Consider the following 21976-nt stretch of genomic DNA (forward strand, 5'->3'; position numbering starts at 1 on the left):
TGGGAAAGGGAGAAGCAGGCTTCCTGCCGAGCAGGGAGCCCGATGCAGGGCTCGATCCCAGGACCCTGGGGTCATGACCTGAGCCGAAGGCAGACGCTTAATGACTGAGCCACCCAGGCGCCCCTCTACATGTATTGTCTTATTGTCTCTCTCTTCTTTGTTTTTTTTTTTTAAGGATTTTATTTATTTATTTGATAGAGAGAGACACAGTGAGAAAGGGAACACAAGCAGGGGAAGTGGGAGAGGGAGAAGCAGGCTTCCTGCGGAGCAGGGAGCCCAATGCGGGGCTTGATCCCAGGACCCTGGGATCATGACCTGAGCCGAAGGCAGACCCTTAACGACTGAGCCACCCAGGCACCCCCCTTCTTTCTGTGTTTATTGTCTGTCTCTCTGTCTCAAATGCATGCTCCCCAAGAGGCAGCCCACCTTGTTCCCTCTTCTTTCCCAGCATCAAAGACAGTGTCTGACACAAGCTAGCTCCTCATATAAATTCGTTAAATAAATGAACACCTATCTCTCAGAAATTTCCCTATCTTGCCTACCCCCATCCCAAGCCATGTGTATATAAACTACCGGACGTAAAGATTTATAAAACCACAAACTATTTTGTAACAAATAGGTTTCTTCACAGTAATTTTTGTGCTCCCCAATTCCACCCAAAATTTAAAATTTAACATCAACTAACCACTCGATGTCAGCATTTAAATGCCTGCTAAAACTACCACTAGATGGCCCAAGAATCCCAAACCCCATTTCAAGAACTCAGGGCCCCTGACTCACATCTTTACACTGGTCTAGCTTCTTGATTGCTTCATATTCTTGTGTTATTGTCTGAGGGAAATAGCATTTCCCTTTATCTTCTTCATACTCTGCTTTGTAATTTTTCTATAATGAGAAAGAACAAAAAGAGATCAGGATTGTTATTGCCCCCAAATAATGTCACTGAGAGGAACAATGGTCTTCAACTTACATCACTGTTTTGAGCTGAAACTTTCATGCAGTGAATTTGATAGGGGTCCTCAAAGCTGCCTACATAATGTCCCAAAACATTCTGTACATATGAATCTTTGTATTTAGCCTGAAAAAGAAAGCATACGGACAGATATGTCAATTGTAGATGTTATTTGTCAAACAGTAGAAAAGCCCTCACACCCCAGGGCACCCTTGGCCTTTCGAACCTCACTGAAGTTCTTCATCAGGGTGTCAAGTTGATATTTAGGGGTCTCACAGTAGTTCATGCTCTTTGCTTTTGTCTTCTCATAGTTTTCCTTGTATAATCTCTGTTGAAGGAAAAAAAAATCAGAGAAGAAAATTATATTTCATGGTATAAAAGCCATTCCCATGATTGCTATACTTAACCAAAAAGGCAAATTTTGTATTTTTTTCAGCATTTACTTTCCACAAGGCAGAAAAGGCAGAATGAATATGGTAGAGGTTCATGTCTTGGAGAATCTAGTCAGCTAATAACCATATATGGGCTTGTGTTATTTATCCTAACATTTCTCAGCTAGAATATACCACAGTATACCAATGCTGGTGTCTAAGCAAATTTCTGTTTTAAAATAATTCTGTCCACCTGAATGTGTTTGAAGGAAAATGAATTTTTTAAAAAGTGCAAAATTAGGTAAAAGGTATAAGGTGGACCTCAGATACTCAGGCATTGTCTTAGAAAAGTATTCAGCTCAGCCCTTGATGAAAACACATTTTACAACACCTTTGGAAGCTGGCTTTTTTCACTGAGATCTAATATTTTTCTTTATAGTAATAATACACGAAAAGATGGTTTTTCCATTTTGTTATAGGTATCATGTATTTCTACACATTCTTCTTAATTCTCCCATATAGAAATCCAAATATATACTGTAAAGACAAGCATACTTATAAATAATACAGAATAGGGAGTATTTTTCTGCCATGATTTAGAGAAGCAATTTTTATAAAGAGTTTTATTTTATTTTTAATGTTTTAGTCTTTAAAACTGAGATCAGTATTTTATAAACTTAAAATACTTTGTTCTTGAGGTTATGCTTCATTTAGTTTTCCTACTTTATTGATCTTTGGCTTGATTTTTTTTTTTTTTTTTAAGATTTTATTTATTTGACAGAGAGAGACACAGTGAGAGAGGGAACACAAGCAGGGGGAGTGGGAAAGGGAGAAGCAGGCTTCCTGCCGAGCAGGGAGCCCAATGCGGGGCTCGATCCCAGGACCCTGGGATCATGACCTGAGCTGAAGGCAGACGCTTGATGACTGAGCCATCCAGGCACCCCTGATTTTTTCACTTCTTGTCTTTTATTTTTCTGTACATATTTTTGCAAAGTACCTGAAGTCAGATCATGACATGGAATGAATATGTGTTTATACATACTGAAATATTAAGCCCATTTCTGGGAAAAACAATAAAGAAAACGCTATTGCTAGTGTATTTTCTCCCTAATAAAATGGATTGCATTAAAAAGATTAAGGAAACATTTATAGTATTCACTGGTGTCTCAAAGTACAGAGATGTCGTAAGAATGAGGAACTTAATCATCTTTTCCCCGTGGGCTTTCGTGTTTGACTTGTCATCCTGAGTCAGAGATTTCATTTAGGCTATGTCCCATCCGAAGTTACAGTAAACAATAAGTGCAGCCACATCTGAAAACAAGACAGATTTACAAAGACACTCACATCACTCTGGTTTTTGGCCGTCTTCAAAGAGTGCAGCATCTTGGGATCATCATTAATGCTCAGGGCTCCAATCATTTTCCCTTTACTTTTCTCATAGTCTTTCTTGTACATCACCTGTGAAGATGTCACATGGGTCAGATGGCACCCCCCGAGAACCGTCACTGCGGGCCCCCTGCCCGGGTGCCCAGGCCACACTCACATCGCTGGCGATCCTGCTGTTGGCCTTGGCTGCCAGTAGGGGAATGGCGTCCACTTTAATGTCAAACTTCTTCGCTTTGCTCTTCTCCCAGTCGTGCTTATAGATACTCTGGACAGAAACGTTTTAACAAAGGAATTGGCAAAAATGATATGCACGTTTACCACACTTTAAAGACTAATGAGTATCTCAATACTCTGGCTTACTATGAAATAAATGGGCCATTTTCATTGTCCAGAAAATCATGCATATTTTAGTTAGTTTGCTTCAAGCTGGAGCTTCTGATTTTCCAAGATCAAGGTTCTCTACTCCCCATTAGAATCTTTCATCAAATTTACCTAATTTTAGTGACCATACTAATATCTGATTCCTAACACTGAGTACTTCACAGAGTGGCACAAATATTCTAGAGTTAATTTACTTTTTGTGGTCTAAAGTTATCACTTTAATTTGATCTCAAAGTCCTCTGAAAAGATTATTTCCTGAATCATTACAATACTCACTGATGCTGGATAATCTAAGTACTTATTTATAGAATTGTTGAAGAAATTGAGATCTCCCCTCCAAGGAGAATTTGACTTTTCTACAAAATTAAGTTTTTAGAATGAAAGGTAGCAATGGAACCTTGGCCTTAATTCCTTTTGAATACCCTATATATCTTAGTGTAAGCTCTCTTACATGTAGAAATAAGCACCATTTGTGTGAAATAAGGGACATTATACATCTGAGGAATAAATAAAATGAAATTGTATCTAAAAAACCCAGGTCCTGGGGGAAAATTAATTTTAGTATAGCACAAATGAATATATGGCTAAAATAGCTAACATGATTTATAGTTAAATCTAGATGACTGGTGGCATTTTGAGGGTTGGTTAGAACACACTGTCTGATTGTATGAAGCTACTTATAACATTGCTACCTACATTTATAAGGTGAATTCAAAGATATGTGGGCAGAGGCATAGGGACGTGATACACAGGTTAAATGTTCTTCCCATCTTGAACATAGACGTGTTTACTCAAAGACACAATCCAGAAATAAAAGCACAGGTCAACAGGATAGCCCATGGCATAGTATATGGGAACTTACATCACTCAGGTTATAGGCATTGACTTTGTGTTGGAGGAGGGCAGGAGTATCTGGAGGTAAGTGGCACTTGAACTTCTCACTTTCATGCTTTGCTTTGTAGTTCAGCTGAGACAGAGAGTGAGAGAGACAGAAATAGAGGGAGACAGTAAAGGCGACAATTAGTTCTGAAGAATTGTCCCAAAATACAAAAATCTCATGTGGTACATTTCATAAAATAAAATGTAAAATACATTTTATTTAAATAACAACTGACAATGTTGTTAAGATCGAGACAGAGGTCCAGAGCTAGGGTGGGCCACCCTGCGTTACTGACAACCTGTAGGACTGTCCTGGAAGGAGGTGGCTCTCTCACATATGCTCCTCCCTCTTGCATGCATTATCACGATCGGCCCTCAGAATCAGGGGACTCTGAGACTCACAGCCCTTTCTCTCTTTCCGTTGCCAATGCTCTCTTTCTGGAGAACATGTTCTAACAAACCTGGTTACATCCCCTCACACACATTATGGTTTGTTAAGACTCTTATGTGAAGACTTCATTTCTGGCCATAAATCGACTGAGGTTATTTTTATTGTTTTGTTTGGTTCAACACAAGCTTGGAAGTTCATACTTAAAACTCACAGGATAAAACTGGTCTCAAAAACTCCATTTTTCAGAAACTTATTTGAGACAGAGATATCGCGTGTGTTGAGTATCTGCTCTGGGCCAGGGTATTTACTACACTAGTATCTCCTTTCATTTACTCTTCAAAGCAACCACAAATTACGGAAGGGAAAGAGGAGGCATAGAGAGGTTCAACAATTTGCCTATGCTGCCAGGTTGTAAAGACAGCTGGAATTTCACCCAGTCTTGTCTGACTCAAGAACTCATGTTCTTTCCAGGGCAGTAAGCTACATCATTCCCCTTCTAGAACCATTTTTGCTATCATTGTTATCCATCTGAGAAGATGTAAGGCAACTAAATAAGGAGATATTTTAGGTGATTACAAATATAGACAAGTTAAATGTGCTAAAACTTACTTAGCCTTTTTTGGTAAATGTGACAAGTCCCTGGATTTTATATATGGACTTACGATAGGTTAACCCTCCTAACTGGATTTCCTGCATATTTAAAGGAACTTACATCACTCAGTTGTTTGGAATTGACTTGGGCTTGCACCTGAACAGGAGAGTCGGTGACTTGAGTGAATTTTGTCTTATCTGGAGGGACTTTGTAGGTATGCTGTGGAGGAAAAAAGGAATTGTTTTAGCGGTCAAATCCAAGTTGGCCTATAGGCCAAGCAAGCAGAAGCCATTCCCCAAAAGAAAAGAAACTTATAGTTAATCAAACATGGGGCTCTTTTCTAATCAGACTGCCGTGTTTTTGAGAGGTGCTTTCACATCTGTACAAGAGACTTTCTCATTCTTCAGATTTCCGATAACCCTTCTTTGGGGAAATGAACTAGAACTACCCCTTGAAATATATGGATGACAATAGGAGAAATCAGGTCATCTACTACAAAATAAATTTTGTTTCTTGCCATTTCCTTGCTTGCATTTATTTGAAAAGTGTTACCATTGTAAGTATCTCTTGACCCCTAGAGGCTACGGAGGGCAGGACAGGCAAAGTTCATACCGTAGACTTACATCTTTACACTGATCCAGTTTCCTGATTGTTTCATACTCTTGAGTTATAGTCTGGGGGAAGAAGCCTTTGCCTCTGTCTTCTTCATATTCTGCTTTATAGTTTTTCTATGAAGAAAAGAAATCAGATATAAGGATGCAACCATTTATTCATGCCCTAAAGACGTGTTAGTTGGAAAGCTAGACAATTGTCTTAGAACTTACGTCACTGTTTTGAGCTGCGACTTTCATGCAGTGCGTATGATATGGATCCTCAAAGCTGCCTACGTAATGTCCCAAAATATTCTTTAAGTAGGAATCTTTGTATTTAGCCTGAAAAGACATATTTCACATATTTATTGGGGGAAATAACGGATCTTTTCTTAACAGAAGAAGTAAACACAGGACTACTTACATCACTAGTGAAGTTGTGCATAACTGTATCAAGTTGAAATTTGGGGGTTTCGCAGTAATTTATGCTCTTTGCCTTTGTCTTTTCATAGTTTTCCTTGTATAGTTTCTGTCAAAGAAAAAAAAAAAGATCAGTTAAAGTAGATTCCTGTCACTCCCACACTGATTATAACACTTGTATGGCCCAACACTCAACAAACGAAGAAGAAAAAAAGATATCGCCTGTCAACTGTCTTAAAAACTGACAACCAGGGGCGCCTGGGTGGCTCAGTTGGTTAAGCGACTGCCTTCGGCTCAGGTCATGATCCTGGAGTCCCAGGATCGAGTCCCGCATCGGGCTCCCTGCTCGGCAGGGAGTCTGCTTCTCCCTCTGACCCTCCTCCCTCTCATGCTCTCTGTCTCTCATTCTCTCTCTCTCAAATAAATAAATAAAATCTTTAAAAAAAAAAACCAAAAAACTGACAACCAAACATTGGGGTGTGGTGAATGGTAAGTTTCTTCCATTAGCAATGACCGCAAAGCTTAGGTTTTTAACAGTCACCAAAAAATCTAGAAACCAGTCTGCTGCCTCGGACCAAGCCCTTAGTTGTGGGGAGTTGTGTGTATTTCAGCACTGCTCCATCTTCCCTCCCCCAGCTCACAGACTCATCCCTCACTGACGGTGCCACAACAAACAGGAATATTCTGAACAAGAGTGAATTTTTTTTTTTTAAATAAACCTTCACGAGAAAGTTTAGTATACATTGAGAAATACACGCACTCTCCCTTCCTCCTTCCACCACGGGAAAACCCCTTAGGCAAACAGACAGTATCTTAAAATTACGGTATATACAAGAGCTCAGATGATAAGGCTACTCACTCTTATTCTCTGCTAGGATTTAAATTTAGCTCTAATGACAACAATAAACAACTACTGGATTTTAAAGGCGCAACTGAGAAAGCAGGTCTGGTCACTTTCTCATGTTGGGTTTTGAGATTGTAAATGGTGCTATTTGGTTTTTAAATTTTTATATTGTTCTCTATCAGCAAAAGACATTTGAACCTGGGCTTTTAGACGTTTGGTAAAGATGACCTTCATCTAGGAAACAGGAGACCTGCTTTGTACTGATTTCCCAACAGAGCTATTTGGACAGATGCATGGACTCTCTCACCTGCCACTCCAACTCCACTCACCCCCTTCCTGAACCACATGTACACATTTCTACGGTGCTGACTTAATTCGAGGGACAAAGAAAAGATAACTAACCCACAGAGAGAACCATGTATAATCCTCATATATTGGGAAAGCTTAATACAGTGTAATTATAAGGGAAAAACTCAACTGATCACATGTTCAGTCTCTTTATTTATATAGTCAAAGTGGTCTCGGGCTGTTAGTCTCTTAATGCCCTTTCTCACTTATCCAATCTATTTTACATCTAATGGATTGGTCAGACTAATTCCACACGTAGAAACTCCTGTGAAGACTCAGGGAGCCATCTTTTAAGTCACACTGTCGGCAAATGATGGTTTCTAGAGAAAGATCTGCACAGAGAATGGTGGAGGTGAGGAGAAGAAGCTGTGAAACACAGGCAGTTTGTCCTCACCCCGCCTGAAGAACACAAGGGCAGCGTGCATGCACAACTTCATCTCCCACTCTCCTCCCCTCTCAAAGTCTCCTTCTGCCTGTATCAAGATCACATGTATCTCCTATAGCATACTCTTTGCCCATATGGAAGCTCAGGCACCAGAGCCCATAAGCAAATGAGGATTTCTCTGCCTACTGAGCTAAATCCACAGGCCCCTCAAAACTGACACACATCATACTCAGAGGCCTTCATGTCTTCCTGTGGGTAAACAGTTCAGGGGAACTGCTACACTAGAATCTTAAAGTATTTTCAAAGTTATATATGCATTTAGTCATTATAGGAGAAAAATTTCATCTCTCTGGCAGCTAAGGTTAAAAAACACTCTTTAACAAGAATGTACTTACATCACTCAGGACATCTCCTGCCGCCTTCAGCTGCTTGAGCAGTGGGTTCTCTGAAGCAGGAAGTACATTATAATCTGCTTTTCCTTTATTCTTTTCATAGTCTTCTTTGTATTTTACCTGTAGGAGTGAAATAAAATGAGAAAGTAATGCTCTGGGTTATTTTTGCTCTCGTCTCTATTACGAGACGATATTATGACATAGTTCCACAAATCAGTTTTCTCTCTAGAAAAGTGGCAGCTTGACATTTTACAAACAAAATACTCAGAGTAACTCATAACAGCAGCAGTGCAACTGTATACATTTCCAGGATAACTTTTCTTCCCATTCATTTGTTTATTCAAAAATGTCCATAGGGTATCGATTATGCGCTGGCTCTGGGACAGGTCCAAGAAAGAATAGCCCCTGGTGCCCGCCCTCAAAGAGAAAAAGATACACACAAATGACAGTGCATCAAGTCCCAGACACTTGCTGCCCCACAACCCTCATTTAGCTCTTAGCTTCCAGCTGCCTAATGTGCCAACACATCTTTAAAGAAAGCAAGCCAGAAGCATCATCAATCTACCCTCTTATGCTTCATCTGGGACTGTGTGTGAGCATGTGTGTATTTAATGTACATGCAGAAGAGAGAGGGAGGGGCTGGAGGTTGGATGAAGGATGACAACCTCCCTTTTCTTTCTGCCCTTCCCACTTTGCACCTTTGATTCTAGCTTTAGCAGAAGCTTAAAATGAGCACCCTGTGTCAGGAACATGCCAAAAGGGAGAACAAGAAACTGATCTAGTTCTGACCATGATCCCCAGTGTCAGCCATTTATTCCGGCAACATAACTGTAGAATACAGGACCTAGATACAGAATCCTGGATAGTCTACCAACATCTGAGAACCTCAAAAACCAAATATCATCAGTTTGGTCTCCAAAGGCAGGAGATACACAGCTGAAAGAGAGATGTACCACCCCCTACAGCACACACAGAAGACTCACAGAGGATAATCTATAGGAATGAAAGACACAACCTTTCTATCTTACAGAATTATGTGTTTCATTGAAAAATGGAACCAACCAGAAAAGGAATTCCACACACCCTCCTATCTCCCTAACTGTATCTGGAATATGTGGCCTCTTCTCCTGTTTATGGATGAACTGTCAGGACTTGTGGCAAAGTTACCCCTCCTGTTAAGCACCAGAACCCTTCCTCTTTCACCTACTCAAGGATATCACTCCAGCCACTCTTCCCGCCTCAGATATCATATTTTCCCTCCACACTGGATTTTTCCCAACAGCATAGAAACATGGTGTCTTTGTTATCTTAAAAGAATCCCCTCTTCACCCACCTATCCCTCAGCCACTACCTCATTTTCTTCTTTTCCTTTCAGGCAAATACTTTGAAAAAGTTGAGTATGCTTACGTTCTTCTATTTCTCTGTTCTCACCCAATCATGAGCCCTCTCTAAGCAGACTCAACTAAGTTGCTCTTGTTGAGTTCATCAGAGACCAGACATTGGTAAATTCATGTCAGAAACATTTGACATAGCTGATCACTCCCTTCTCCCTTCACTCGCTTCCCACTCTCTCCCAACTCTACTCCTACCTCATCTCACTGATGTGTTCACATGGAGATACTCCAGACTTTAGTCCTTAGAGATTTCCGTCTACACTTGCTCCCTTGATGGCCTCCAGTCTTATGATGTTAAATACTATCCATATACTGATGATTCCCCTCAATTTTTTTTTTATTTGAGAGAGTGAATGAGAGAGAGAGAGAGCATGAGAGGGGGGAGGGTCAGAGGGAGAAGCAGACTCCCTGCTGAGCAGGGAGCCCAATGCGGAACTCGATCCTGGGACTCCAGGATCATGACCTGAGCCGAAGGCAGTCGCTTAACCAACTGAGCCACCCAGGCGCCCCAATTCCCCCAAATTTATACAACCCTTCCAGATATCTCCCCTGAAACTTCAGACTCATACAATCAACTGCCCACTTAATGTTTCCACTCAGACGTCTAAAAGGCATCTCAGATCTTACATATTGGAAGCTGAGCCTATGTCTCCCCTCCAAAAATAATTATCCACTCCTTCCACACTCTTCTTTCTCTTGTAAAGGGAAATCCCATCCATGTAGTTGCTTAGACCCAAACTTTCTTCTCATATCCCACATCCAACCCAACAGCAAACAAGATCAGCTCTACCTTCAAATTTCATCACCTGCCCTGCTTGCCTCCTGATCCAAAACATCACTATGTTGCACCTGGAGACTGAAATAGCTTCCTAGGTGATGAGATTTTCTTGCTTTCACTCCTTCAGCAGAACCAAGGCCAAGGTTTGAATCAAGTCTGTTTGTGAAGTTTATAGGCTTTCTAGTGCTCTAGAATGCCAAGGACTCTGTTTACCAAAGTTACTCTATAGAGTATATGAGCATATCCATGGATCTGTGTAACTTGTCTGTGACTAGATTTTCACCATTAGTAGGAAAATAAAAAAAAATAATGGTGATGGCGAGTGTGGGAATGTCCATATTCAGATGTTTGCCAGTTGTCTTTTCTTGAGGGGTCCTTCTTTTGGAGAGCACAGCCTTTCTACTTGCATGTATCAAAAGGTCCCTTATGAAATATTGAAGATGGTACTTGAGTATTGTTAATGCTCATACCTGCAAAATTTTTCAAAAATTTGGTAGCCTTATTACAACCCCAAAGTACTTGTTTTGTTGTTGCCCAAGAATCCTCTTTATTTTCATTAAATACAAAAACAAGAGTTATAAGAAATCCACCCCCAATAAGACCATCATGACAAATGAGAGCATTTCCTCATACCTTGCTAGCTGCCACCCCAGCTTGTTTATTCACTTTGTACTCCGGCGTTTCGGTCTGCATGAAGTAGATCTGGTCCTTCATACTCTCGAAGTCTTCCTGGTATTTCCTCTGTAAGACATTAAACAAGCTGGAGAACTGCTGTGAGCACAGACCATGCAAGGGTTCACACGGCGGGACAGGGGCTGCTTGGAGAGCTTACACACAGCCCCACTCCTCTTGGTTTACACAGTCAGGTTACGAGGAGAGATGGTAGTGCCATCACAAGAACAATTAGCAACTTAACAGAGATTTGGAACAATTATAAGAGGTTGAAAACCAGCCTCTAAGAAGGAGCTCCAAAGGCCAGGGTCAGAGAACTTCAGAGAAAAGAAAAAGAGTGTTTTTCAGTGAAGACAATATGGGAAGAAACCAGTCAGTTTCATAAATGTAGTTTGGGTTTCCCAGGCAAAGAATGAATTTTAAAGGGCCCCTTTAACCTGTATAAACCTGAAACCCTGTTGTTCATATGAAAATTGAGGCAAGAATAATGGAATCTGATCAAAACAGTATTTCGCAAAAGGGAGGAAAGACTAGGAGATTTCTTAGTTTGGGTTTCCCAGGCAAAGAATGAATTTAAAAGGGCCCCTTTAACCTGTATAAACCTTGAAACCTTGTTGCTCATTTGAAAATTGAGGCAAGAATAATGGAATCTGATCAAAACAGTATTTCGCAAAAGGGAGGAAAGACTGGGAGATTTCTCTCTGGTTAGGAACTCTACACAGGTCTTGCCCCCAAGAAGAGGTACCTGGACTCTAATGTTCTGGTATTACTTCAGGTGTGGCTGGGGGTCATAAAGGAAAGGGTCATCCTGCAACCCAAGAGCATCCAGCCATTCCTTGCTACTTACCGTGCTGATGTTATTGGCATTCATTCTGGCGGTTGCAATTTCAAAGCAAGGTGTCTCACTCCATTTGCCTTTGATTTTATTTTCATAGTCTGCCTTGTATTTTTGCTAGGAGAAAAAAAGAAGGGAAGACAAAATATAGAAAATACAGAAATTGACAAGTAAGACAGAAAAGTGGTAATGGGCAGCTTTTAAAAATATCTTTAAAAACTTTTTTAAATAGGGGCGCCTGGATCATTAAGCGTCTGCCTTTGGCTCAGGTCAGGGTCCTGGGATTGAGCCCCACAACAGGCTCCCTGCTCCACAGGGAGTCTGCTTCTCCCTCTCCCACTCCCCCTGCTTGTGTTCCCTCTCTCGCTGTGTCTCTCTGTGTCAAACAAATAAATAAAATCTCTAAAAAAAATTTTTTTAAATAAAAAAATATCTTGACTATGGCCCTTAAGTTCTTAATAGGTGTTTTCAAATCTTCTAGTATAGTGTCAACAAGAAAGTTGAGCGAGGCAGTAGAGGTAATAATTGACCCTCTTATTGTTGAATCTGGAGACTTAGTTCATTCAGAACTTATGGATATTCTCTGATGTTTGAGGGAGGAGACTCAGAAGCATCCTCCACTTGTATTTCAGAGTTATAATAAAACCACTCAACCCCAGATTTCCATGCCAGGTGAACTTATTTCTGAGCTTTACCAAAACTTCTAGTTACCCAGAAAGCAATATAAAATTTGGCTTGCAGACTAATTAATAAGACTTTCCAGTTGAGACTTAAAGAAATTTTAATGGGAACTGGCAAGTAATTCAAAAATTGCCTCATCTTACTCCCAAACACCACCCCCAAAAAATGCAGCACACAAAAATGACCTCATAAATGCATGCTCAAATACACTAAATTGAGCTGAGTCCATGATATGTAGCTTCAAACTACCTTGGCCTATACTGTTCTTAGAATAAAATTAAACTAGTCAACCCCAAATCTGGGCATATGAACCAGATCCATAGCTGAGTTACAGCAATTTCCCCTTCTTGGGAAATGTGTTAACAGACACAACCAATGAGTCTCAAGGTATCTGCACACATATACCCCCACTATACTCTTTAAGAGAAAAGAAAGTGGTTTTCTGGTATACCTTTAACAGAACCAGTGCCAAGAAGGAGCGATGTGCAGAGCCAGTGAGTTTGAGTTAAAGGATGTTCAACCCTTTCTCAAATGCCTATACCCTTTCTTCTCAAGAGCTTAATATGCCAATAAATAGCCAAGTGGTTTTCATAACTATAAATTTTAGAGCCCTGGGCCTGAGTCCAGAAGCTCTGGGCCCAAGACTGCACTCCATTATTACCAACGGTGTGACTTAGCCTCTCCAAGTTTCAGGGTTCTCAGCCACAGCACCAACAATAATAATAATACCTTCCATAGAGGATTGTTGGAAAGATTAAATAAGTTCATACCCTGTAAAGTCCTTTGCAAACTCTACTGTGTTAAATAAATGTAGGCTACAATAACTGTAATAATAATGATAACATTGCTAGCATAACAGAATAAGAAACTGGAGAAAACTGTGTGTGTATTCTTCGATAGAAATCTTTGTTGAGATAATATTTACATTAAAGCACCAATTAATCTACTCTCCTCTTTTGAAGCTTTAAAAAAATTGAAGTCAACTCTTCAGTCAATCAAAACAGACCGAATTCAATTGGTCAAAATGGATTTTTTGATTGGCTGATTGCCTATAGAAGTATTTCTAATCTTTTCGGGGAATAGACCTCTTCAGAAATCTGAGAAAGCTATAAAATGCCCATAAACACAACTTCAGAGGATTTTTGATGTACATGCACAGGTTAAGATCTCCAATCTACATTCTGGGTGGGGGATATTGCCCTTCCTCTGCTTGCTGTCAAAGGAAGAAACCTCCAAGATTAGGGGGTAGGGGCAACAGGGCCTGATGTATCCCCAAAACTTTGTAATATAATTTAAAATTGAGAAGGCGGCATTTTTTTTTTTTTTAAGATTTTTACTTATTTGTCAGAGAGAGAGCACAAGCAGAGGAAGCTGCAGGCAGAGGGAGAAGCAGGCTCCCCGCTGAGCAAGAAGGCTGATGTGGGGCTCGATCCAAGGACCCTAGGATCACAACCTGAGCCAAAGGCAGAGGCTTAACCGACGGAGCAGACATTCTTAATGAGGTCCAAAATTTGGGCCATTATGGAGAAATAAGAATCACATATGTAGATTTGTTAAAGAAAATTAAGTAAAAATTAATTCTCACATTAAGACATAGATATCTGATGTTTTAAAAGATATTTAAACAAGATGCAGGGGCGCCCAGTGGGTCAGTTAGCTAAGCATCTGACTCTTGGATTCAGCTCAGGTGATGATCTCAGGGTCATGAGACTGAGCCCTGTGTTGGGCTCCACCCTGGGTGTGTCTCTCTTGCCTTCTGCTCCTTCCTGACCCCCCCAACCCCCACTCATACATTCTCTCTCCAAAAAAAAAACAAAAACTAAAAACTAAAATAAAACAAGATACAAGAGTATAAGACCACCCAGCACTCTCACCCCAAGTCCATCCCCACTTCTTTCTCTTCATGAACCAGTATCTAAAATGGGTCACCTTGGAAGTAGATCTCTCACAATTCAGCCCTGAGTACTCCCAAGTCTGGGAAGATTCTCACTACAAGGGACTGAGGCTGCAGCTTGTTAACTGTTGAGGAACAACAGTTGCCTTCCCCTTCATCTGCAGGTAGGAGAGGAGTTGAAAGAATAAAGGCCTGTAGCTTGAGGAATGAGGGGAAGACAGAGGTGTGTGTCCACGTGGGACCTCCTCTGTCAACCAAATGGTCTCACTCTACATGTCTGGCAGCAAGGCCTGAGTGTTTACATGGTACACACAGATGGGTTAGCCATACCAGGGGTCCAACACCCAACTTTCCCTCCAATTCCACTCTAGCCCTTCTGTCATGTTTGAAGTCAATCAATGGAAACCTGGCAGCAAGAATTGATTTAACTTTCTCTAGGATTCTGTGTTCATTTAACAGAGGACAGTACATTGGGTCAATTACAAGCTCTGGAACACCTTCTGTGGGCAAGAGAGTAACTGCATGTCGATAGATGTAGTAAAATTGCTTCCTCAGAAATGAGCTGAAAGGCTTGCATTGGGCACAAATTAGACACCCTAATGTCCTACTTAAACACATGGCTCTATTTTCTACTTTCCACATCTGCATCTGTGGTTTTGATGTGGTTATCAAATGGAAGGAATACAAAGCCTGTTAGTTAATCACACTTCAGTTTTTCTGTGAGTTGCTAAACACTGGGACTTCTGACAGCTTCATTCATAGAAATGCTATCCTCTCAGACAGGTGGAGGGGGTCCCAAGTGATATTTTCATAAAACCCATAGTGGGCCCAGGGCTGCTTTCCTAACTCAATCAAATCTCTTCTAGTGCAATCTATGGAAATCTCTCCCTAATTCTTTGTGATAGAGGGGTTTCCATGGTTTTAGAAGATCAGAGCTTGGCATCTTTGTGCTGTGCAGCAATATTTACTGAAAGATGCTTTTAAAAATATTCTAGTGAAATACTAAAATACATATATACTGGTCTCTGCCCCCAGTTCCTAATGGAGAGCTCCTAAACACTTGTAATCTCCTGAGTGATAGGATTGTCTTTCTCTTAAAGATTTATTTGACAACGGGGAGGAGAGCGCGCGGAAAGAGGGACAAGCAGACTCCGCACCGAGCACAGAGCCCGACACGGGGCTCAATCCCCTGACTGAGATCAGGACCTGAGCCGAAATCGAGAGTTAGAGGCTTAACCGACTGAGCCACCCAGATGCCCTGGGTTTTCTTTTGTTCTGAGACAATTCCTGGATAGCAATATGATGGGGGCTAGTCACCACAAAAACCAAGCAATGCTTAGAAACTTGGAACTTTCCACCCCTCCCTTCATCCTCTGAGGAGGGGAGAGGGGCCGGAGATGAAGTTAATAATCAGTCAGGCCTATGTGATGAAACCACCATAAAAGTCCCTGAAGTGCACAATTCAGAGAGCTTCCAGGTTGGTGAACACATCCACATGCTGGGAGAGTAGCACACCCCAGGTCCACAGGGACGGAAGGTCCTGTGCTTGGGACCCTTCAGGACCTCACCCCAGGTACCTCTTTATCCTGGTTGTTCATCTGTATCCTCTGTTATATAATAAACATAAGAGAGTGTTTCCCTGAGTTCTGTGAGCCAATTATTAGCAAATTATTAAACCTGAGGAGTGGGTCATGGGAACCCTGGATTTAAGCCAGTCTGTCAGAAGTATGGGAGGTCCAGATTTACGACTAGTAGTCTGAAGTAGGGCCTGTCTTGTGGGTCTGAGCCCTTAACTTGTGAGATCTGAGGCGAACACCAGGTAGATAATGTCGGAATTGAACTGAATTATAGGACACTGAGTCAGTGTCAGAGAATTGGTTGGTGTGGTGAAAGTGGCAGGAGTGTGCACGGAGAGTAAAGGAAACAGAGCTCTTCCTTTCAACTCTAGATCCCAGTTAGGTATCACTGGAAATTCTAGCCTGAAATCTCACATTTTTCCTCACATTATGAATCTAGAAGGAAGCAGAGAGGCAAGGACAGAGAAACTAAAGGGACTGCCCAATGTTGCATTCAGAATCCCACTTTCGGCTGGTTGTAGAGTGCACAGTGACCTCACGGGAATGCTTGCTTACATGAACCACCCTGCCTGCCTATCCATCTGTGTTTGAGCTACAAAATACAGCGGAGTCAGGACGAGTGCTGGCATGGAGCTGGTGGCTTCGGCCAAAGACAAAGGTGAGAGAACGGATTCTGACAGATACAGTAAGGAAAGCTGATAAATAGTATAATATATAAGCCCTATAATCATTGCAGATACACAATCATTATATTAACATATGAACCGAAGGCTGTAAGACTCAGGGATGGATCTGGGAAACACTGAATTTAAATACCTAAGAGTGAGTAGATAAAGGAGATTTTATTCATGTTGGAAAGCAAGGAAATGATAATACTGAAATATGAGTCAAAGCCCATGACTGTGGGGAACATTTCAAGAGAACAGAGGCAAGTCCCACAGCTCAATCACCTCTCTCTCCTCCACCACGGCCCTAGTCCTCTCTCATGGGATGGTCTGTTGATGGATGGACTGCTACCAATCACAAGCATTTCTTCCCAAAGTGAGTATTATTTTGGATGCACAGCAGCTTTTAAAAACTTGGAATTTGGGTAAGACTGGGATGAACAGCCAGATCTGGTGACTTCCATCCACAGCCATCCTCCCTTGACTCATATTGTTATTCCATAAGGGCAAAACCAGCACTGGTGAGGTTTTCAAAATGTTCAATGATGCCACCATATCTGGGTGTGGTGGTGCAGTCCAACAGGCATATAATGCAAGCCACCACTGTAATTTTAAATTTTCTAGTAGCCAATTTTTAAAATGCAAGAAGAAACAGGTGTGAAATTAATTTTAATAATATATTTTACTTAACCCAATAGGTCCAAAAATATGACTTCAACATGTAATCAATATGAAAACAATGAGCTATTTCACATTTCTTTTTGTCCTAAGTGTTCAAGACCCAGTGTCCATTTCATGCATATAGGACCCTCAGTTTATACAATCGCATTTCAAATGCTCAATGGTCACACGTGGCTGATGGCCACTACATCGAAGAGTGCAATTCTAGACTAACTGGCACGTCTAAATTAGTGGAGACTGATTATAGAGCAGTTGGAAAGGGATTTATTTTTTTTATCATGTTCAAGTGCCCACACTGCACACTCAAATAAGGTAAAAGTGTGTTGCATTAGTAAGATATCTTTTAAAATATGCTTCAAATAAAAATTAAAAATAGATTTTTTTCTTTCTAAATGACCATTTGAAATCAGGTTGTTCTTTTTCTTCAAAAAGGATCAATTATCCTTGTTCCCTAATTTTATTTAAGTATCAATATTTTCAGCAGGCCAGCTCTTTATGGACAGTTCTAAAGTTCATTTCTGCTTTGCCCTGGGCAAATTTCAGGTTCATGGTATTCCTATTAGTGAAAATTTACTGTACTTATCAGATCTATTATCCAAATAGCCCTTGGTTATAGTTAGAAGTCTGTGATATCAGACACTAAAAACATCACTGAATAGACTTCATCATTGATCATTTTTCTCCTTCTCCTTTCCTGGAGACAGCCTTTCCCCCAAAATACCTAAACAAGATAGAAACCTTGAGGTTCCCCCAAAATTGAAGCAGAAGACCAAATTGGGACTGAACTCCACAGAGAGCAAAGAAGAGTATTTAAAAGCAGCAGTATCCCAGGAGAAAGTGGCCTGATTTGAACCAATTTAAAATAGGACTTTAGCATGGGTCTGGTCATCAGTTGAACATCTGTCTCTCGGCATTCTCTGTGAGGTCTGCATTCCACAGAGCTAGCTTACCAGCCTAAATATAGACAAAGCTTAAAAGTTATGAGGTGCACTGCCCACGGCTGTCAAACTGAGCCATGTCTGAGAGATCACTCATGCATTCTTATTTTCTCCATGTCTGACAGAGAGCATAAAACCGTACGAGGTTCTTCACACTGAATTAAGACAATCAGATCCTCCAAGAAAATGTGTGGTGACTCAGTTCTGGTTAGTAGCACTTTCTGAAGTCACGATGTCAAATGACATCAGGACACAGGTTCTGTTTTTTAAAATGCAGCTTTCACATTTACCGATCACGAACATTTATTAACATGGCCCCACAGTGTTAACGGATGTATTGTTTTTGCTGTACTTTTTAGGGTCATATTGCAAAAATACTCTCAGTGTTGGTGTTGGGTCTTCGGGTTCCCCTTACTTACTTTCTCTGGTGTTTGAGATGATTAAGCCAGAGGTTTCAAGGGAGACAGTGTTCCAGCCCTATTTACTTACCTTGCTCACTTGATTGGTCACTTTCTTAGCAAATTCTATATCTGGAGGATCCGGCAGCGTTGTGAATTGAGATTGCTGTTCAACATGACCTTTTTTGTAGGCAATCTGACAAAATAAAAGATGGGGATGCTCATGAACCATAGAAAATTATTCTACATCCCAGATTCTGTTTGTTGGATTTTTTTTTAAAAAAACTATGTTTTCATCTGTATCTGAAGTTTTGAACGTTAGTGTATCACATAACAGTAATGTATCCTTGCAGATATGACACACCCTTGGTCTCAGTATTACTAGGGATTTCTATCTCATTAAGTCTTCCCTCTTCTCCAAGATTATTAACCCTAGGTCTGGTTCCTTCCATTTGTCTTTATGCCATGATTTATAATTGAAATTACTCTGTTAACTGGCATCCTCAACTCCCAGCCTCTTGTCTTTATTTTTTTTTTTAAGATTTTATTTATTTGACAGAGAGAGAACACAAGCAGGGAGAGCGGCAGGCAGAAGGAGAGGGAGAAGCAGACTCCCTGCTGAGCAGGGAGCCCAATGTGGGACTCAATCCTAGGACCCTGGGATCATGACCTGAGCTGAAGGCAGATGCTTAACCGACTGAGCCACCCAGGTGTCCTACAACCTCTTGTCTTTATATCACACCAGCTACCAAACCCCTAGCTCTGAATCAACTCAACAGCACACTTCCTTTGCTTTTATCCAGGATGCTGAGTGCTGCTGAAAAAAATCACACAGTTCTACTGATTGGATAAGGACAATGCAATAAGCACAATTAAAAGGGCCACTGGGAAAGGGTACAGAGGTGGGAAAGGGAGTCTCTTGAACCTAAACCCTTAGCTTGAAGTCTGGGTGCCTATCCAGTGATACGTTCTGTGAACAAGAGCTTGCGTGGGGCTCTGTGCCCACTACTCGGAATTTATGGTAAGAATTGCCACTTTGCCTCCAAGGAAGCTTGAACATCCCATTATGCATCTCTGGTCAGTCTCTATTCAGTGGCTAGCATAAAACCCCAAGACTGTCCTTAGACCCCCAGTCAACTCTCAGCTCCCTCTTTCATAAAGAAAGGCTATATACACATACTTCTCTTTCCCTGTACTCATCCCTGCCCCTCCCACCTGCTACATGGCTCAGAGAAGCAGCCCTTGCAGGGCAGGACCCCTGCACTCACACTGCTGTTTCCTCCAGCAGCCCTCTGCACCCAGCTCCATCCGTCACCTCTTCTCTTTCTTGACAGCTTCAACCGCTCCCTCTTCATTAACTCCTTTCCTTTGCCTATTAAAGGCCTCTCTTGTCTGAAAATATCATGTCCATTAATCATGCAACCCCTTCGCTCTCACCCTCTTTTTTTTTTCCTTCACTGACTACTAGGGACTTTTCTACCACCAGCCTTGACCCCTGCCTCCAAAAATGCAGAACTATTTGTAGATCCCCAGACACAAGAAATCCTCTTAAGCTTCTGGACCTTGTACCTGCTGTTCCCTTTTCCCTGGCATGCCCCAGCTCCAAGCTCTCCCCATCTGCTTGCAAACTGCTGCTCATTCCCCACGGCTCAGGACAAGCAACAGTTTCCCCTCCTGAGCTCTCGCTGACCTGAGGAACTTTCTCCTGGGATCTCACTCACCTTGGCCCTTATCTCCTTTAAAGGAATTCTTGGACACTATGATTCATTGTTTACTTATCTGTCCCTCCTTGGACTGTGGAGCTCTGGGAGGACAGAAAACATAACCTCTCATCTGGGAGCCCTTGTGGCGTGCACAGAACCTGACCAGAGCAAAGGTTCAATGACTTGATTTCTGAATGTGTGTTTTATACACTGGGGCCATTGGGGGAAATCTCCAGAGGAGTTTTATCATCCCAACTCTTCTACTACTCACTTGTGAGACATATACAAATTATATTATCCTTCCACGTGGAGGTATTCTTATTTACATTGTAAAGAGTCTGGATAGTTCCAGGGTCCCAGTCATCATCTTCATGCGCTAACCAAGTCTAACTATGTCTTAACCCAATAATATCTACCTACTGCCTATAACAAAAGCTTTTATGAACATTAAATCAATGGGGGATGCAAAAGACCAATTTTAAAATGCATTTATATGAATTCCACTGCTCAATTTTTAAGTAGTGAAGACTTTATTTTAGGCATAGGGCGATTGGTATTTTCCATGGCTGGCTAAGTCCTCAGAGAATAAGCAACATCCTATCTAAAGAGAAGGAGAAATGCTTACTAAGTATGACATCCTGTCAAATACCTTCAGAGAAATCAGATTTAGAAGTCCTAATTTCTCAGGAACCTTGTTTAGAATTCTGTCTAGTTAGAATTCTGCACATTGGATCAACTTAAAGACTCTCTTGGTATTTGCAAAGTATTTTGTCTTTGCTCAGATAGCAGGAAAAACATGGTAAGTAGGTTTCAGAGAAAAAGGAACAAGGTGCAGGAGAGGGAGAGAAAGCTTCCAAACCCAAGCGCTTAGTTTGAAATCTACATGCCTACCCAGCGGTATGTTCTGTGAACAACAGCTTGCTTGGGGCTCTGTGCCCAATAATTGCAGAAGTTCATGGTACGGACAACAGTATTAATAGGCATGTTGGTAATCTGATACTTGGTGCATAACCTGCAATAAAATTAAAAGCCCTATCTTAACGGTCAAGTTTTTCTGAGGAAGGATGGGAAGATTTTCCTTCATTATTATATATTCTCCATTATGTATTCTACTGAGCTATCTCAAAAAATGGGGTAAACTTTCACTGTTCAAAGTCCATAGCACTAGAGTGGCATGGAGATATCCCTCCATCTCTCCATTTTATGGATAAAGGGAAACGTGGAGATTAAGTGTCTTCTTGGCAACCTCTTCCTAGGCTTACATGACATGGCATTTCCTGGTTCTCCTTCAACTTCTCTGTTTGTTCCCTCATTCTTTTGCTGGCTCCTTTCCACGTGTCCTAAGAATGGGTGTCATCCAAAACCCTGCCCTTGGCCATACACTGTTCTGCCTCCCTCATACAGTTTCAGGTCTTCAGCTGTCCCTTTGATTCTGAGGACTCTCAAACACTCATCTCTCATCCTGTTCTCACACCTATGCGATAGGACGAAGTTTCTAATTTATCCATAAAATACCTTGGTCAGAATGTTCCATCATCTCAACTCCATTTCTCTGTTCACCTGTTGTAACCCTATACACCCAGACTAGCGGACTTCGTCATAAACTGCTCTGTGGCTCCTTTCACTCCATCTCCAATATCCAATATCCTTAACACTTTTAAAATACTTACTACCTTCAGATTCCTTTCTTCCTCTCCTTTGTCCCTGTCATCCCTTTGGTCCCTCTGTATAAATAAAACAGTCTTCTTCGAATGATCACAGTTTTTCCTAGTCCCAATCTACTATATTGTCCTTCAGAATTTTTCCATATCCTACTTTTACCACATTAT

The 21976-nt window shown here is 41.2% G+C and overlaps 1 protein-coding gene across 20 annotated transcripts in view; it reads right to left on the reverse strand.

The window, feature by feature from the left end:
- NEB (nebulin) overlaps nucleotides 1–21976 on the reverse strand; it is a 215213-nt gene that overhangs the window by 179811 nt on the left and 13426 nt on the right. For all 20 annotated transcript variants that reach the window (XM_064586520.1, XM_064586524.1, XM_064586538.1 and 17 more), the window contains exons 10-23: nucleotides 18536–18640; nucleotides 11623–11727; nucleotides 10737–10844; nucleotides 7935–8051; nucleotides 5967–6071; nucleotides 5777–5884; nucleotides 5576–5680; nucleotides 5073–5171; nucleotides 3953–4057; nucleotides 2867–2974; nucleotides 2668–2781; nucleotides 1179–1280; nucleotides 971–1078; nucleotides 781–885 (exon numbers count right to left, since the gene is read on the reverse strand). In XM_064586520.1, the coding sequence (XP_064442590.1) occupies nucleotides 781–885; nucleotides 971–1078; nucleotides 1179–1280; nucleotides 2668–2781; nucleotides 2867–2974; nucleotides 3953–4057; nucleotides 5073–5171; nucleotides 5576–5680; nucleotides 5777–5884; nucleotides 5967–6071; nucleotides 7935–8051; nucleotides 10737–10844; nucleotides 11623–11727; nucleotides 18536–18640 (1494 nt within the window). The remainder of the gene's footprint in view (nucleotides 1–780; nucleotides 886–970; nucleotides 1079–1178; nucleotides 1281–2667; nucleotides 2782–2866; nucleotides 2975–3952; nucleotides 4058–5072; nucleotides 5172–5575; nucleotides 5681–5776; nucleotides 5885–5966; nucleotides 6072–7934; nucleotides 8052–10736; nucleotides 10845–11622; nucleotides 11728–18535; nucleotides 18641–21976) is intronic.

The sequence above is a fragment of the Mirounga angustirostris genome, unplaced genomic scaffold, assembly GCF_029215605.1.
Source record: "Mirounga angustirostris isolate CCGP_5_RB_7025 unplaced genomic scaffold, mMirAng1.0.hap1 SCAF_3, whole genome shotgun sequence".
NCBI classification, from domain to species: Eukaryota; Metazoa; Chordata; class Mammalia; order Carnivora; family Phocidae; genus Mirounga; species Mirounga angustirostris.